Source organism: Furipterus horrens, unplaced genomic scaffold, assembly GCF_987537825.1.
Source record: "Furipterus horrens unplaced genomic scaffold, mFurHor1.1.pri manual_scaffold_17, whole genome shotgun sequence".
Taxonomy (NCBI): domain Eukaryota; kingdom Metazoa; phylum Chordata; class Mammalia; order Chiroptera; family Furipteridae; genus Furipterus; species Furipterus horrens.
Window position 1 is genome coordinate 33,779,905 of NW_028327187.1, and position 19,910 is coordinate 33,799,814.

At 38.8% G+C, this 19,910-nt stretch overlaps 1 protein-coding gene across 5 annotated transcripts in view; it reads left to right on the forward strand.

The window, feature by feature from the left end:
• Positions 1-19,910, forward strand: part of TENM1 (teneurin transmembrane protein 1) — a 730,204-nt gene that overhangs the window by 370,359 nt on the left and 339,935 nt on the right. Inside the window, exon 4 of one of the 5 annotated variants that reach the window (XM_090265130.1) lies at positions 2,884-2,898. The exons of the other annotated variants lie outside the window; for them this stretch is intronic. Within the exon in view, the coding sequence (XP_090121256.1) occupies positions 2,884-2,898 (15 nt within the window). The remainder of the gene's footprint in view (positions 1-2,883; positions 2,899-19,910) is intronic. 5 annotated transcript variants of the gene reach the window in all.

Here is a 19,910-nt window from a genome sequence, read left to right on the forward strand (position 1 = left end):
AAAACTGACCGAGTTTTTCTTTGCAAAGGGTTACATCAGACATAGAGATGGGAATATGTACCCAGATAATTCCTCCACTAGTCTTCCCTCTTGCCACTTTCCTCAGGGATAACATATTGGGATCTGGGTGGTATTGAATTCCACTCTTGGTAGTGGAAGAACCGCAAGCAAGGGCTGGTGTTGGCAGTTCTGCTGTGGAGGAGGAATTAAAACAGCGGCAGTTCCTATTTGAGATATGGTGGGGGAGCAAGCTGGGAAGCAGGCTGTTCTGCCCTTGGGGTGGGTCCTGTGTGCTCTGCTAGGCACAGAGGTTGGTGATGTTTTGCCAGGGCTGCAAGGAAGGTGTCCTCCAATTTGTCTGCCATTGTGACAATACACATTCTACAAGACATTTTAACCCTCTGAGTGCCAACGTCGCTGTGAGTGACGCTGACAAATTTTCCCAAAAGTGCCAGCGTTGCTCCCAGTGACTCTTTTTTTGATGGCTATAAATGTAAATAACAATGGAATAATTTGTATTTTATGTTTTGTCCTCTCTCTCTCTCTCTCTTTTTTTTTTTTTTTTGTACCTCAGGTTATATACTAATATAACTTTTTCTCATGTTGATCCAAATTTCGAATTATGCGTGGCACTCAAAGGGTTAAAATCCTTATCTTGGCAAAAGGCCATGAACATCTGAATATAAGGATATTTCACTCCTTTTGCCTTCATTTTTGCAAAACAAATCTAATTGGAGAATAGTGTTGTAATTCAAAGATCTATTTATAGGCCAGACCTCCCCATCCCCTAGGCTGTATTGAGGCCAGGCAATATTACAAAAAAAAAAAAAAAAAATGAGGCGTTTTTTTCTTTTGATCCTTACCATTAAAGGTGGACCAGTTTTTAGGGACATACACTACAGGGAAATCTCAGGGAGTGCTTTCCATGCCACCCACTTTGTCTCTGTTTCAACTGGTCAGTACAGCTGCTGACTGATTAGGAGCACTCCAGTACCGGGATGTGGGGTTCAGACAAAGCCTCAATTCCGTCATTTCTTAGAGTTCTATAAATCTTTGTCCCATTTAAAGGTTTGATCTGAACATTTATTTTTAGAAATTTGTAATTTAGAATAGGTCAGAATTCTTTCTATGGATTTTTTCAAATGAAATGTGTTTAACAAATGCATCAGAACAAAACAACCTGAAATGACAAAAACCCAAAATGACCTCGTCACAGATCTGATTATAATATAATTGATATGAAACCCCATCCTATCTATGAGACACAATATTCCAAAATAATCATCAGAATTACAAATGAAAGTATATTAGAACTTTGTAGACTCTTGGAGATTTTTATATAAATCTTTTGTCATTAAGTGCATTTTAATTATAAAGGCTACAAACACATAAATTTTCATAACTTGTATTGAATGTAACACTATGGATTAATAAAGGAATATAATTTACTTTGCACAAGTTACTATTGCTTATGAGTTCATTATTTCTTTTTTGTAATTCTTGTATTTCACAAAGCTTCCCATGTATTTCAAATATATTAAATAAACCTGATTAGTCTAAAATTTCTTTTTTGTAAGAAGAAAGAATAAATCCTTCAGCTATTTCAGGGGCCCTTTGAAATACCTCAAAGCCATTTCTAGGTTAAGAAAAAGTCTTTTAAAATTTCAACTCTGGAAATCTTGTCGAATATACCTGACCTAAGGAATATATATATTATGAAATGATACTTGACTTTATTTAAGGTGATAATAAAAGGTACAAAACATCAATTTGGCTGACAAAACTTTAGTTCTTAGGATTGAAAGAGATGATTTTTCTTGAAAGTTGATCAAGTATATTATTAACACAATATGACATAATTATTTTCATACTTTACTTTTTAGATAGATACAGGAAAAACTTTCTTTCATTTATCACACTGAAAATAACCAATCAAACTTTGTACTAGCTTATTTATATAATTTCCTCTCAAGATTTCTCTTTATAAACCTTCTCTACTTTGCACAGACTATGCAATATACACAAACCTTCTGTGATTTACACAGTGCCCTTTAGTTTGTTCCTTTCAAATTAATTTAGAAATAACCAATTTTAGAATAAGCTATTTTTTCCTTTCTGAGTTTTACTGTCTGAGAGGGGAGTGACATCTTTCCCCCTCTTTTAACTATCAGTTTTAATCCTTTTTCAGTAGAGCCCTTGCCTTCTATAAAATAAATCTCATTGTAAAATTGTGTTACAATTTAGACTGCCATTCTCAGGTCAAACCTCCCCGTCGTCTAATCTATGTTGGGGCCATGCTGTATTGCAGAAGAATACTAATCCCTATTTCTTTAAAGTTTGAGGATCAAATTTATCCCAATTCTTAAGGCTGCATCCCTGAGGTGTATCTTGTGGTACTGAGCCTAGGTTTCCCATCTTTAAGAGATAAAGAACACGGAAGAGGCTGGGTGCCCCCTGCCTCTTCCATGTATACCACCTGGAGAGAGAGAGTCCCCTTTCAGACACTGAGTTTCTAGAACATTTAGCCTTCATTGTGTAGCCCAACCCTACCTGGCTAGAGGAGGATTTTCTCCTTAGCCCTGAGTTACCAGACTTAATTGGCCTTACTGTGTAACCCAAACCCTGGCAAGCTGAAGAGGGTTTTCAGAATAGGTGACCTTACTGCATAGCCGTAACCTGCCAGGCTAGAGGGGCCTTTTCTCCTCATCCCTGGGTTTTCAGACCTAACCCATACCTGGCTTGCCTTGTTTCAGGAGACCCCTGTTGCTGCTCTCTTCTCAAGAGGGGAGCCTCCTTCTCCTCTGACTTTATCTTCCCCTGGCGGAGACTTCAAAGGGAACTTCTTTGCCCTCTGGGTGTACCTCTTCCTTATGTAGGTGGCAGATTCCTAAATTATTAGTCCTGATTGACTGCCAGATCCCCTGCTTGTGTAGAAAGTAAAGAACGGATATACCTGCTAGCCATTGGATCAAAGACACCCCCTGTGTTTATTGTACAATTTCTAGATTTTTGGCAAAATTTCCTATCTAATAGATATGACCATTTCAATGCCTAAATGCCTGCCAGGGTTGGGGCATTTCCCAATCTCGTGGGTCCTGGGGTGGCACACACTTAAAGCTGCAGCTAATGAGTGAGCTTTTTGTTTCCATTGGGTGGCTTTCTGCTTTTCCTCTGCCCAGTCTGGATTGTTAAAAGCACTGAAAGCTATCTTTACCAGTTGCTCAGTGGGGGTCTGGGTCCCAAGGCTAGCTTTTGTAACTTTCTCCTGATGTCTGGGGTTTCTGTTGGGAAATAACAATTGGCCTTGGAAAATCAAAGGGTGCTCTTGGCTTTTTCATTTGTCATTAAAATTATCTTTACCATTTATTTATGTGTCTTTCCTTTTCTTTTCTTTTTTCTATTTCCATTCCCATTCCCATTCCCATTCTTGAGTTTCCTACTCCATTGTCCTTTCTTTCTGTATGTCTCTTTCATTTATTCTTTCTCACCTTTTATTCACTTCCTTAATTCCTTTTCTTTTTGTGTCCTCCCTCTACACAATCTTTTTTCAACTTGCACATACGTTCTTTGACTTATGCAATCTTTCTGCAATGTGTGAAATCCTTCTGTAAGTTTCCTAGTCTGTTTTAACTCTTCTAGAAATCACTAACCCAGTTTCAGTTTTATAATTTATCTTTTATTACCAAAACCATATATTTTCCCAACCTGATTAGAATTTTTAATTTGTAGTGACAACAAAAGTAATTGATTAGCATTCGTTAGGTTAATAAATTTATGAATACATTTTATAACTTTTAGAAGCGGTTCTTTTTCCCATTGGCAGACACACACAGTGCTCAAAAAATGAGCCGCTTTATTATCTAGTGACCTTGACAACTCTGAGAAGGCTGGAGGAGAAGTTAGGGGAGGAAATATCAAGCTTGGGTGACATTCAGCTGCTTTAATTTTAAAAGTACTAGTTTTTCTTTTTTACATTGAAGGGGGGAGGGAGTTATTGCTTCTGGTGACAGCAAAACAAAGACTTAGGGTGGAGGAAGTAACAGGAGACAACCTAGGCTGGCTGCTTTGGCTGCCTGGAAAAGCTATAGGAAAGGAGTGAATCAAGGTGGTACTGCCTTGGTTCACCTGGAAGTCAGAGGAAAAAGGATCCCTGAAGACAGGATCCAGCGGGTAAGCCCTGGTCAAGTTTCCACTGCCCACTGCTGCCCTGGCTGCAAGTCTCCTTAAGACCCTTAGAATTTGGAGTAAATAATAGGTTCTTTGCCCGAGAAAGGGCACGGCTAGTTCTCAAGAGGGAGAGAGAGCAAGACACTCACCTGGAAAATACAACACTGCCCCTCAGGGGAGAGATGCAGCAGGCTTACAACAGGTCAGTGATTTAAACGTATTGTTCCCCGGGCATGGTTTAGAGGCAGAAAAGACTAGGGACTTGTGCAGTGGGTCAAAAGTGTGCTGTTTATGAGAGGGGCTCCCAAAGGCCACTATACCTTTCACCATCCCCAGCTCTCTTACGTGCCTCAGTTTCTCTCCTGGCTATCTAAAACAATTCAGGGAGGCTCAGAGTGCTGGGTGACCAACCCTTATTTTGCATGTCTCTGGGAGACCCAAAGTTACATTAGAGTGATGGGGGTGTCCTATGAGGCCCCTGCGTGTCTTAGGGATTAACCCCAGACACCTCTGTGAGGCCCCCACTAATATAGGGATGCCCAAGACTCGGGCTGGAGGAAAGATGTGCCTCCTCAGTCTGTGGAGCCCAGTTGGAATCTGAGCACTCCTTTTAGATCTTATCCTTGTTTCTGCCTCCAAATATAGGCCCAGCATATCTGAATACACATCTTCCACAGCACTGCTGCATTTCCCTCTTAACCCTGAAGGTGAACCAGGCAATAAAGCATTGCCATCCATACTCCCTGCATTCCGAGCAACTGGAGACAAAGGGTGGAATCCCAGTCGTGGCACAAAAAGATGTTGCCAGGGAGACCCGAGTCAGGGGGCTCCATCTCCCTGGTTCTGGTCTCGCTTACAGGAGAAGAATTCAAGCAAGAGACAACACATAGAGTGGACACGAGAGAGCAAGTTTATTTATGAAATACACTTGAGCAAAAGGCTGCAAGTGGGCACTAAGCTTATCTGAGAGGGTCTCACATATATTGGAAAATGAAGCTGCAAGTTTGTCTATATGCTTGAGCAAAAAGCTGCAGGCAGAACTCCAGGAGTTACATACTTTACCCAGCCTCTAGCTTCCCCTCCTCCTCCCCCTTCTAGACCTTGGGAATAATGTACAACTACAAAGGCTTTCTTTATCAGCTAGTAAAGGCTCTTTGTCTTAGTGAAATTGCTACAGATGCTCCCTTTACCAGCACAGTCTCAAGGACTCCCCTCCTCCTGCGCTATCCCTGCTTATGATTGTAAGGACACCTGGTGATCTTATCAGACTGGGTTCAGGACTGCTGAGTCAAGGGGTGAGACATATTTCCCTCCCCCTTCCTGCTTTAGTTTACTATCTATCCTATCTAATAGTTTCACCAATCTGGGCTCCAATTTTTAATCTGAAAAATAAATGAGTTAGCTTTGTAAGGGAGGAAAAGTAATTTTTCCTCTACCCATCTAGGTTCTTGGCTGAGACAACCTCTGACCTTCCCACCCCTGTAATAAAAGCACTAAGAGGAAAAAAACAAAAAGAGAAGCTTAATAACATGCCCTGTGTACAGGGGAAATACCCAGGGTAACTGAGTAACTCTCCACCACCATCTTAAATACCATCTCCAGCTAAAGACAAAGGAGGATGTTAAGGCAGGGGGCCACTATGGAAAGTTATGAAGCAAAGCACTATAAGGGGGGTAAGGTTGTTGTGTAGATTTAAGTAATTTCCATCCTCATCTATAAGAGTTTCTAGAGATTTAGAGGCATCCTTCACTTCCAGTACAGAGACACACACACCACTTACAAATGGAGATTTCTCTTATTATTGTAAATATCTTGTAAAAGGGTAACTTCCCTGAGTTTTCTGAGACTCTTCTATGTGTGCTGTCTCTTTTCAGCTTAAGATAATCTTTATACCATGGAGGCAAACTTTTGGGTGGCAAATTCTGCTCCCGTTCATCTTGTAAACTTTTTGGGTGTGGGGGAGGGACAGTGAAACACTTTGTGCAAATTGCATCTTACTGGGAAATGACAAATGTAAAACAGATAAGAGCCACGTTTCTCCTGATCAAATGGGAGGTGGTTCAGATTCCTGCCATACATCCCCCTCACTTCCCCTTTCTTTTTTTTTCATCTGTATACATCTTTATTTCACAGAGCCTAAAATCATGACATGACTGATATGTGTAAACATTTTTTGAGGCCTAAAAGTGTTCTGGGTGCTACCATATTTAGGGTGACAAATAATGATGCTATAGAATTGATACCACTGATCCCCAAATATAATGTACAAAATCAGCAGTTCACTAACAATATGAGTGTTATTCACGTGCATTGGTGGCTTCAGAAGAGGTTTTTTTTTTTTAATGAAGTTATCCATTGCTTCTATAAAATGAACATGTTATCAGAGTGTATATATGAATGGAGACTTTATCAAGGATGAGGAAAATGATTTATATAATGTTTTATGAAAGGAAATAGTACATATATTTACAGGGCTATATGAACAGGAAGCATTTTAGCTTACAGCTCACCTAGAAAAGTTACTTAACCCCTCCAGGCCTCAGTTGCTTCGAGAAAATGTGCTATCTCTGCCTCATGGGGTTGTTGAAAGGATGAAATGGGATAACATAGGTAAAGTGCTTAGCACTAAGCTTGGCAAAGAGTCAGCATTTGTCATGTGTTAGCTAGCTAGTATTACTATTTTGGTTGGCTTTTATTTTATTTTGATAATTTTAATACTTTATTGTTTTTTTGTTAGCAAGAGTTTTCAGGAAAACCTAGAAAATGAGAAGCAACCAAACATGGGAAATGAGAAGCAGATCAGAGAACATTAGGAATGATAATATGTTTTTGAAATACATTTACATTTAGGAAATTCAGGAAGCTGCAGTTAGTGCATTAATACTTTCCTTAAAAGGGTATACAGACTTCTTTTTAAAAAAAATAGATTTTACTGATTATGCTACTACAGTTGTCCCAATTTTCCCCCTTTGCCCCCCTCCACCTGGTACCCCCCCCTTCCCTCCAGCAGTCTCTCCTTAGTTCATGTCCATGGGTCATGCATATGAGTTCTTTGGTTTCTCCATTTCCTATACTGTTCTTAAAATCCCCCTGTCTATTCTGTACCTACCAATTTGTACTTCTTAATCCGTGTAGCTTTCTCTCCATTCTCTCCTTCCCCCTCCTAGCTGGTAACCCTCCAAATGATCTCCATATCTATGATTCTGTTTCTCTTTTGCTTGTTTGCTTGGTTTGTTTTTTAGATTCAATTTTTGATAGTTGTGAATTTATTGCCATTTTACTATTCATAGTTTTGATCTTCTTTTCCTTAAGTCCCTTTAACATTTCATATAACAATGACTTGGTGATGATGAACTCCTTTACCTTCACCTTGTCTAGAAATCACTTCATCTGCCCTTCCATTCTAAATGATGGCTTTGCAGGATAAAGTAATCTTGGTTGTAGGTCCTTTCTTTTCATCACATTGAATACTTCTTGCCAGTACCTTCTAGCCTATAAGGTTTCTTCTGACAAATCAGGTGATAGTCTTCTAGGAACTCCTTTGTAGGTAACTCTCTGCTTTTGTCTTGCTGCTTTTAAAATCCTCTCTTTATCCTTTATCTTTGACATTTTAAATATGATGTGTCTTGGTGTGGTTCTCTTTGGGTCAAACTTGTTTGGGACTCTGTGCTTCCTGGACTTGCATGTCTATTTCCTTCACCAAGTTAGGGATGTTTTCTTTCATTATTTTTTCAAATAATTTCTTAATTTCTTGCTCTTTTTCTTCTCCTTCTGGCACACTTATGATTCAAAAGTTGGTACGTTTCACATTGTCCCAGGAGCTTCTTAGCCTATCCTTATTTTTGGGGGGGCGGGGGGAGTCTTTTTTCTTCTTGTTGTTCTGGTTGGATGTTTTTTCTTCCTTATGTTCAAAATCATTGATTTGATTCTCAACTTCATCCACTCCACTGTTGGTTCCCTGTAAATTTTTCTTTATTTCACGTAGCATAACCTTCATTTTTTCCTGGGTCTTTTTATGCAGTTGAAGTACCCAATGAGTTCCTTGGGCATCCTTATAACCAGTGTTTTGAACTCTTCATATGATGGGTTGCTTACCTGCATTTCGTGTAGCTCTTTTTCTGGAGTTTTATTTTGTTTTTTCATTTGGTCCATACTTCTTTATCTCCTCATTTTGGCAGCATCCTGTGTTTATTTCTATGTATTAGGTAGAACTTCTTTGATTCTGTGTCTTAGTAGCGTGGCCTATTATAGAAAAGCTCACCAGTAAATTGGATGGGGTGGAGCCATAGGTAATCACCAGGGCGGGACAACCTGTGTGAACTAAGTTGATGGAATCTCCATTATTCTGTCACCATTCTTTGACTCTGTGTTGGGGAGGATTCAGAAAGGGGACAATGCCACTGCCTGGCCTCCAGAGTTTTCCCCAGGAGTAAACTGTCTCCTGGCACTCACCCTGATTCCAGACACTTCACTTTCTCCCTATATGCCACTGGTGCCCTTCCAGCTGCTGCCCGAGTGCTGGAGCCCAGAGGGAATGTGTCTGTGTAAGTCCTAAGTCCATTGCGTGAGAATCCTACAGTTTCTTCCACTGCCTCAACCCCCACTGGTTTATACAGCCAGAGTTTATGGGGACTTATCTTCCTGGCACTGTAACCCTGGACTGGGTGGTCTGATGTGGGGCTGGTATCCCTTGCTCCTGAGATATCCCTCCCAATTTTTATCCACCACACATGGGTGTGGGACTGCCTATTCCACATCTCCACATCTCTGCCCCTCCTACCTGTCTGGATGAATGTGACTTCTTTAATTCCTTGGTTGTCAGACTTCCATACAGCTCAATTTTCAGGTGATTCTGGGTGGTAGCTGTTCTGTAGTTTAGTTGTACTTTTTGCTGTGGTTGTGTAAGTAGACGAAGTGTGTTTACGTACACCTCCATTTTGGCCAGCCTCCTCCCTCTTTCATTTCTTTGTTTTCCATTCTCTTCTTAGATGCTCAGGCTTTGACAAACTCTGGGTGAAGTTCAGTAGGACTAACTTATTGCTAAGGCCCCTATCAGCTGTATACATATGAGTCAGTGAATTCAGATTCTGCCGTTAAGGAAGAACAATTAGCTATTCCAAGTAGAAATACACATATTTTTGCAAAAGGGGTATATACGCCTGGAAAGTGGTTGAACTGTGTGTCTATAAAATGTGTAAACCATATTTGCTATTTAAATTACTTGCAGATAATTCTGTTGTAATTCAGATAATTAATTACCAGTTTCCTGCCTTATAAATTTGGATTTTGACATGTATGTAACAATAACATTCTGCACTTAGAGAGCATTTACAATTTCAAAATACTTTAATGCCTTTTATCCACATAACAGTTGTATGCTCTAGCAGCTAATTGTTACCCTTGTTTTACAGTTGAAAAGGAAAACACAAGGTAAAGTGACTTGCCTTGTATAATAGACTTAACTACAGGCAGAGCTGAGATTAGGATCCAATCTCTCCTTACTCTTCACTCAGCACCCTGTTAGAGCCTTTTCTTTTAAAAAAATTTTTTTTCTCAAAGCCAATTGTTTTAGTAACATCTGTCTTGATTAAAGATCTCAGTGCGTAGCCCTGATTGGTGTGGCTCAGTGAATTGAGCACCGACCTGGGAACCTAAGGGTCACTGGCTCGATTCCCAGTCAGGGCACATGCCAGGTCCCCAGTTGGGGGTATATGAGGGGCAACCACACATTGATGTTTCTCTCCCTCTCTTTCTTCTCCCTTCCCCTTTCTCTAAAAATAGATAAAATCCTTTTAAAAATTCATGGCTTAAAAAAAATATCTCATTGCATATACATAGTCAAATGCATATCCTTCCCCTAAGAGTACATTTCAAATCTTAGATCACACCAAAGATCTAGGTTCAGCAAGCACTCTCTCTTCTTTTTTTTTTTTTTTTTTTTTTTTTTTTATTTTGGTTTTTCAATTACAGTTATCCCCTTTTCCCCCAATTTCTCTCCCCCACCCAGCCCACCCCCTCTCCCGCAATCATATCCCTCCCCGTTGTCTATGTCCATGAGTCTTTTATACAGGCTCTTTAATTAAACCCTTCCCTTACTTATCCCCCTTCTCTCCCTCTCCCCTCCCCCCTATTGCACTCTCTCTTCTTAACACAAAATACACACACACACACACACACACAGGCAAGTACCCTCGGGAACTTAAAGGTAAACAACAGCAAAAAATGTACCTTTTATTACCTCCTTTCATCGTAGACTTAGCTGGAGGGGTGTGCATACATACATTGCTGGGGTTTTTTTGTTTGTTTTTGTTGGTTTTTTTTGGCTCTTTTTTTTATGTGCGACCTCACTACTTTGGAGGTAATTTATGCAATAGCAGTTGTAGACCTTGAATAAGAGGTTGAATTCTAAATTTGCTTATAGTTTCACTGATATTTATTTCACAGACCCAGTCAGTAGATAAAGATTCATTTATTTTATTGCACCACAAGTCAAGAAGTGCGCCAACCCCGCCCAGGTAATCATTGTGCATTCACATGGAACAATGTGTTGCAGTATAATTCTGTGATTCTCCAATATTGGCTCATAGGACATGTGGATATTAAAATGCACTCAGCTACCTTTTGACTCAACCCATAGTTTTAGTATCTTTTACTTAAAGGACATCAAAGCCCAGGACATTGTGGTAGAATTGGGAATAATTTATATCAGCACAAGACACATGAATAAAATAGTAGTAATGCATTAACAAAGACAACAGTGTTGGGAGCATAACATTATTATTTTTAAACATTGATGGCAAATTACAGTAAATGTTTCCTATAATGCTATATAGATGTTTTTCTAACACCAGGTTTCAGGGGGCCCAGCTAGAGTACTACAGCTTGTTTTCAACTATATTAAATCACTTTATCAAAATACTTCAGTTTTAAGAAAAACTTTTTTAAAGCATGATGAAGACCTTACTTCTAAAACAGATTTATGGAAGGGATTCACTATGCCAAGAAGCAAATTTATTGATGGTATAAAAAAGTTATCTTAAGTATTTGTGATCATATATGTTTCATGTTTCATTCTTGTTTCATTTTAATCCTTATTTTACTTTTTGTTTAAAAATACTAATATCTTTTTTGTGATGCCATAAGAAATGTGTCTGCCTTGTGGTCCCTCCAGCCCAGCAATTTTCAACTTTTGTCTTCTCATGGCACATATAAACTACTTAGTATAATTCTGCAGCACAACAGAATTTTACCAATCTGAAAAATATTAGGTATAATTTTGATTCATTTACAACAGACCGCTATTTTTGTATTGGCTGTTGTCATTTTTATATTTGACAGTCTAAGGGAAAAGAGGTCAGTGCCCCTAACTAAATAGCCTGGTATTTCATGCTTTAAAATTTCTGCAGTGCACTAGTTGAAAATCACTGCTCTAGCTCAATAGTCTATATCTGACAGAGGCACTAGGTGGTGTGCTATAGGATGCCATATTAATCTTCCTGGACTAGTCCTTCAAAATCTAGGGGATCTTACCATAACATCCTTATAACATCTTAGTTTTTTGGAAGAACCAGTCAGTCCACTGTCAAAATTTATTAGCCATGTGTGTATAATTCTGTTGAGTATTCATTTATATCTTTCAGACTCTATTACTTTTGGAGGAATCCCAGACATTTACTAGCTTGTTCATGAAGTCAATGGTAATTTTAGTATGTAAAATTTAGTTTTGAGAATAAAGTCATGAGATTCCCAGTTTTAATGCCCAAGTCTGCATTTTCCTTTTGTATGACTGGCAATCCCATGGAAAATAATCATGTCTCCTTTCTTTGCTTTCACCTTTCTAATATAAAGAGCCATTGGTTTTCCTTCTGTACTCTTCCTATAGCTCCTATTTTCCCTTTGTCCTCGTAATTGCCTTTTTCTGTTTTTATTATATGAGTATATCCTCCTGAAGAAATCCTGACCAGAACCATACACAGACACCAGCATCCCATTGCCAGTGGTTTAGAGAGAAGAAGAGTAAAAACTTGCACCATACGAGAAATTATTTTTGATCATCTCACCTCAGACTCTTCATTAAAATAATATCAAGGGGTAAAAAGGGAAATCTTAATATTCAGAAACATAGAAGCTCATCCTTTTTGATGCCGTATTAGTCAAGGAACTATTTTAACTGTTAACTGTACTGAGTACTTTGGAAGGCTAACAAATGAAGCAGAAGACATAGCTTTTGCCCTTGAAAAGGTTCCCATTAAAGAAGAGAACTGAAAGAAACATGCCTGTGTATACACATGCACATGCACACACACAATGCAAAGCATCGTGTAACTGTTGTACAGAAATAGAAATAAGATAGCTAGGTGATTAAGAGGCTTAAAAGAAAGAAGATGAAAAGGTGACTGTTATTATAGAAGTGCATAGTTTGAGCTGGGCCTTGAGAAACAAGAGAAATCGATCCTATTTGACCTTAAAGAGTGCATATTTAGAAGAATGGAGTAATAGAGTGGTAACAGCAAAACGCAGATGGTAATAGCCTAAGTGGTAAATGGATAATGAAGCAATAGAGGCAGCAGATGGAGACAGTTTGGCAAGGAAAAGGAGATAAATGTATGACAACTGGATGATGGGACAGTTGGGTCCTTTTGTTTTTCTTTCTTTTTCTTTCAAATGAAGAGATGTTTGTGCTTGTTTGAAAACAATGATTAGGGAAACAGTAAAAAATGAGGCATTGAGGATTCTGGTAAGAAAGAAGATGTGCCCTGGCCCAAGTGGCTTAGTGGGTTGGGCATTGTCCTGCAAAGTGAAAGGTCACCAGTTGGATTTCTGGTTAGGGCACATGCCTGGGTTGTGGGTTCTGCCTGGACGGAGAACATGAGAGAGGCAACCAATTGATGTTTCTCTCTCACATCAATGTTTCTCTCCCTCTCTCTACCCCTCCCTTTCCCTTTCTCTAAAAAATAAATAGATAAAAACTTTAAAAAGGGAGATTGTAAAGGGACCAAAGTCTCTGGGCAGGAGAAAAGAAGAGGGAGGAGCCTCAGAGGTAAACTGGGACACCAAATTGTATGATACACTGAGTATGAAAATGGCATTTCGGTATTACAGAAATCAGAGGTAGGGGTTCAAAGAGAGGATAAAATAAATGCTACAATGTATTATGATTATTGTTGCTCTTGTTATTATTACTGTCTATAATATGTTTTGCTTGTGAGAAGTTTTAATTTGATATTATTGAAGGTTTTCTGGGTTCCAAAAAAGTACAAATCAGACTTCCGGCCAAGATGGAGGCTTAGACGGACACGCTAGGTCTCCCTCTACAACTAGAGAGAAATACAACTACTTCAAAACAAAGGATAACTAGAAATTCCAGAAAATAAAACTACACGGAAGTCCAACATATGAAGTTATAAACCAGCGGTGCCATTTGGGCAGGTAAGAGTTAAAGAGGGCAGTGCTGTTTGCGGTCGCACCTGGACAGCGGCGGGGCGGCGAGGAATCCCGGCTGCGCAAGCCCCTGGCGGTGCGCGACCCCGGCGAGGAGTCCCGGCTGCGGTCAAGCCCCGGGCGGTGCGCGACTCCGGCGCTGGGGAGAGCGGCTGCCGCATCGCCTTGAACAGTGAGGCCCAGGGGGGCGGGAGGACGGATCCCGGTCTCCTAGCTGAATAACTGTGTGAATCCATCTTGGACCCCCGCCCCCAAAGAAAGCACCACAGGGCTGCGAAATAGGTCGCGGACAGGCAGGCGCCGGTCGCTGATTTGTGACGCGTACACAGGCACTGCCCCCTACAGCCGGCCCAAGAAAACAAAACGCATCTGTCAAAATGAGGCAGACAACTATAGAAATCCTGGTGACACAACTCACCAGGCAGCAGATAGAGAACCTGACAGATGAACAGATAAGAAACCTGTCAGAGGCTCAGTTCTGGGCCATTGTTATCAGGTGGCTTACAGAATTCACAAAAGAGCAGGAAAAAGATAAGAAAGAAGCGAAAAACTTTCATAACGAAAGGAACAAAACCGCATACGAGATAGATGGTGAGAAAAAAAAATCCAGAGTTCATTTCAACAAACTGGAATATGGAGAAGGAACAAGCAGTCAACCAATGCAGCGAGAGGAAATGGGAAGCAACAATGAGAGGATCAGAAACCTCTGGGACAGCTATAAAAGGCCCAACATAAGAATCATTGGTTTGCCAGAGAATGAGGAAGATGAACTAGAACTTGAAAAATTGAGTGAAAATATAATAAAGGAGAACTTCCCAGACTTGGGGAAGGGAATAGACTTGCAGGTCCAGGAAGCAAGGAGAGTTCCCAAGAGACTGGACCCAGGGAGAACCACTCCAAGACACATTATAATCAAAATGTCAAAAATTAAAGATAAAGAGAGAATCTTAAAAGCAGCAAGAGAGAAGAAAAGAATTATGTACAAAGGGGTCCCAATTAGACTATCAGCTGACTTCTCAAGGGAAACCCTACAGGCAAGAAGAGACTGGCAAGAAATATTCAAAGTAATGAAAATCCAAAACCTACAACCACGAATACTCTATCCAGCGAAATTGTCATTCAGAATAGAAGGACAGAGAAAGTGTTTCCAGGACAAAATAAAACTGAAAGAGTTCATTAGATCCAAACCACTGTTATATGAGATGTTAAAGGGACTGGTTTAAAAAAACAGAAGCTAGGGAGATGAAACAAAGACAAACTAAATAGGCAACGAGAGTGGAAAAGGAACTGTGGGTACGGGAAGCATATTGGGGGGAGGTCAACAGGGAGGGGGAGTGGGGAGAGGGAGGGAGATGATATAGGAATTGGGGATCAAGGTAGGAGGGAATGGAATAGACGGAGAGAGGTTGGGAGGAACTGTATGCACAACTAATGGACATAATCTAAAAGGGGGGGACAACTGGAGGGAGGGGGGCCACCGGGTGGAGGGGAGCAGAGGGAAGGGAAATTGGCACAAATGTAATATTTTAATCAATAAAACACATTAAATCTGAAAAAAAAAAAGTACAAATCAAAGGCTGTAGCAATACGGCAACTGGCTGCTTCTTTTTCGCGAGCCCTGGCACAAGAAGATATACATCCTTCTCACTAATCTCAATTCTAGGATAACTGGATCATAATATATTGTCTTTTTTAAATGTCCAGTAAGTCAATGTTAAGAGTTTGGAAAGATGTGACAGCCCTGTCCTCTGAGGACCTTTTCCAAGATACAAAAGGAGGAGCTGGATAAATTGATCTATGACCACCGCTCCTGCCACCATCCCAAAGTCCAGAATGATTTGATTATAATAACCTATATATAGCAAATATCTAACATTGCATAAAATGTATAAAATAAGCATCACTGCTGTGTACTACCAGTTACAGTTTCTAAGAGGACTGGTCAGGAGACAGTTCAGCTTCCAGGTAACAGGCAACATAAAAACACCTGAAAACACAGCAGCACTCTCCTGGCAGTGTATGAAAGTGTATGTACGTGTGTGGGCCATGCATGCCAATTTATAACTCCTAACTATAATTATCATAAAATTTTTGTTGAGATATAGTTTACATACTATATAACTCGCCAATTTAAAGTATATGATTCACTGATTCTTTGTATATTCAGAGTTGTGTAGCTATCGCCACTATTTAATTCTAGAACATTTTCATCATACCAAAAAGAAACCTCATGGTCTTCGGCAGTCATTCCATATCCCCACCTCTCCCCAGCTCCTGGCAACCACCAGTCTCCTTTACCTTAGTATATATTTGCTTATTTGCACAGTTCGTGTAATGTGTAGCCATTTGTGTCTGGCTTCTTTCACTTTACATAATGTTTTTGAGGTTTGTCTGTGTTGTAGCATGTGTGTATGAGTACTTCATTCCTTTTTATGACTGCAGACTGCTCAATTGTGTGGGTACACCGGCTTTCATTTACCCATTCATCGGCTGATTTATCTGCTGTGCATTTTCATGTTTTTTAGCTATTATGAGTAAGGCTGCCATGAACATTTAGGTTTGTTAGAGCATCTATTTTCAGTTATTTCTGGTATATACTAAGGTGTGGTATCGCTAGGTCATATGGTAACTCTGTTTAATTTTTTAAAGAACTGCCAAACTTTTCCAAAGAACTTGCAACATTTTACATTTCCACTAGCAGGGAAGGAAGATGCCCATTTCTCCACATCCTTGTCAATACTTCTTATTGTCTTGGTTTTTATTTTAGCCTGTGGGTGTGAAGTGGTATCTCATTGTAGGTTTAATTTGCATGTCTTTGAAAACTAATGGTGTTAAGCTTCTCTCCTGTGCTTGTTGGCCATTTGTATGTCTTCTTTGGAGAAATGTCTACTCAGATCCTTTGCTCATTGTTCAATAACCTTGGCTTTTTATTGTAAGGCTTCTCAATGTATTCTAGGTACAAGTCCCTTATCTGATGTATTATTTACAAATATAAGGTTGGTGCAAAAATAATGTCCAATTTCAAGGTCTATTTTTAAAATGAAAAGCCCATGATTATGAAAATATTTATTCATTAACATAACCTCCTTTGCTTTCTAGAGCCTCATTTCATCTGTTAACTAGCTTATAAATGCCACGCTTGTAAAATTCTTTAGGTTTTGAAGCAAAATATGATTCCAACTCATTTTCAACCTCTTCTCTTGATGTCAACCTAAGGCCATCAAAATGGTTTTGTAGTCCCCAAAACAAGTGATAATCAGAAGGAGCAAAGTCAGGAGAATATGGAGGATGAAGCAATATTTTCCAACCAAGTTCTTTCAAGAAATTTTTGGTGAGTCAAGCTGTGTGAGGACAAACATTATTGTGATGGAAGATGACACCCTTTCTGTTGACTAAGGAGGGTCGCCTTTGGTTCAAAGTGGCTTTCAAACAACGAAGTTGTTCACAGTAAAGATTAGCAGTAGTTGTTTGATTGTTGTCTAACAGTTCGTAATGGACAATTCCTTCCATAACCCACCATACACTCAACATGATCCTCTTTGGATGAAGTCCTCCTCTTGGTGAACTCTTCTTCCTCCTCGACTGATTCATGATTGGCAGCATTTAACGTTATGGTAAAGGATCCACTTCTCAGCACCTGTAACAAGCCTACCTAAAAATGGTGCCTGAAGGTATCGTGAAAGCAATGATTCACAACAAGCAACACGCTGTTGCAGTTTCTCTAGAGTCAGTTCATGTGGGACACATTTTCCAGCTACTAAAACCTTTCTGATCCTTTTCAGTTGGTGTAGCATGGTTGTATGGGCTACGTTAAATTATTCTGCAAGTTCCCCAGAGGTAATGATGGGGTTTTCTGTGACAATAGCCTCCAACACTTCAGAATCAAGTTTTTGGGGACGACCTTTTTTTGGCTCATTTTTCAAACTGAAATCCCCACTTTGGAAATGGGAAAACCACCTCCTGCAACTTCTTTCAGTCACTGCATCATCCCCATAAGCACACTGAATAGACTTTGCTGCTGTACTTGCTTTGGCACCCTTATGAAACTCATAGAGTAAGACATTTCTAGTGTGGTCCTTGGATGGGATGAACATGGGTGCAAATATTGTGGATGATTATGAAAAATACTTTGATAATCTGAAAAAATAAGGTATAAGTTAGTCACTGTGACATCAAAAAATTATGAGGCACAAATTTAATAAATACTATCTAAAACTTTCTTTTAAAAAAGTCAGACATTACTTTTCCACCAACCTGATATTTTCTCCCAGTGGGAGAAAAAGGCGTTCTCTCATTTTCTTGATGGTGTCCTTTCAAGCACAAAAGTTTTTTATTTTGATGAAGCCATATTTATTTTGTTGTTGTATGTGTTGATGTCATGTCTAAGAAACTATTGCCAAATCCAAGGTCACTGAGATTTATTACTGTTTCTATCTTATACTTCTACGGATTTGGTCCTTAAATTTAGATATGTGGTCTGTTTTGTGTTAATTTTTTGTGTATGTGGTGTGAGGGAGTGGTTCAGCTTCACTCTTTTGCTTGTGGATATGTGGCTGCCCAGTACCACTCACTTGTTGAAAAGACTGTTCTTCTCTCCATTGAATTATCTTGGTGCCCTTGTTCAGAAAAATCAATTGACCATAAATGTGATGTTTTATACCTTGACTCTCAATTCTATTCCACTGACTTATATATCTCAATTCTATTCCACTGATTTATATATCTATCCTAATGTAAGTACCACCTGTAATAAGTTTTGAAATCAGGAATTGTGAGACCTGCAACATTTTTTTTTATGATTCTTTTAATTTTTCTTGGTCTTTCACATTTTCATATAAATTTTAGCTCAACTCGTATTTTCTGCAAGAATGGAATTTGGAATTTTGATGGGGATTGCATTCAATCTGTAGATCAGTGTGGGAAATATTGCCATCTTAACAATAGTAAATCTTTTGATCCATGAACATGGATGTCTTTCCATTTCTTTAGGTCTTACTTAATTCCTTTCAATGATGTTTTATGTTTCTCAGTCTTGCAACCTCTTCTGTTAAATGTATCGTTAAGTTTTTAATTCTTTTTGATGATATTGTAAGAGGGAATTTTTTCTTTAATTTCATTTTTTTGGAGTTTTCACTGCTTGTATTCATATTCACTAATCATTGAATATTACCTTTGCAAATAGCAATAGTATTTTTAAGAAGGTATTTTATCCCATGTTTACCCATGACTCTGAGTATATGTTTGAACATATAACAGTGTGATGATAATTTTGAGTTTTCTATATTTTCTAGTTTTCACCAAAGAGATTCAAAGAGATTGGCTACTTCCATTGGTAATCAACATACTGAGGTTCTGCAAACAATTTATATTTCACTATGTGAGATTATATGTCAATTCAGGAAAGCCTAAAATTTGGAAATTAATTTTTGTGAATGATGTACTACTTAATGGTCAATAAACCACACCAAAAAACTTGGACACTTTAAAGTTTTTAAAGAAAGTAGAAGTTCTTGCAATGAAATGTAAAGAAATCCTTCTCAAAAGGAAATTATGTCTCTTAAATTTTATGTTCAACATACAGAGTAAAATGCAATTCAAAATTAGTCCTGTAATTAAGGGTAAGATTTTGACAATTTCATTTTACTTCTGAGAAGATGTATGCAATACAAAATAAGTTACTATCCTGGAACTTGCAGTCTTTCAGTGTCTGTACCTAACTCCTTACATTTACACAATAATGTATTTCTCAAGGGTAAGATTAGTTAATGGACTTTTTTACATAACCAGCTATTATCAGTGTCAGTAAGACGGAGGGATTTTATTTCTAAAGGTATTTTATTCACAGTTATTTCCCAAAGGTCTGTATGTGCAGATGGTTTCAATCCTTGCTCCCACCAAAACTTGCACTGAAATGTCAAAATAAATTATCAACATTACTAACTAAATTATCAAGATTACAATTGTATTAATTCATACAGACAGTATTTACCAAGTGCCTACTATGTATAAGTTTTATTCTTTTTTTTTTTATCCTGCCTACTCCTGGATATGTAATGGGTATAAAACATCATGTGTCTGGAAAACTTGTCCTTGAAGAATTGAAAATTGAATGCATATTTATCTTCAATAGTTCATGTAAGGAAAATTATACCAGGCTACATAGATGGAAAAGATAGGTTTTTCACTGTCTTTTTTCATCTCCTCAATGCTTTTGATCATAAGGAGTAGGGATTGATTTCACTTCCTCATTTTGCTTCAAGTACTTATATTCTAAATTTCACAGACTTGTTACTGTGAAACCA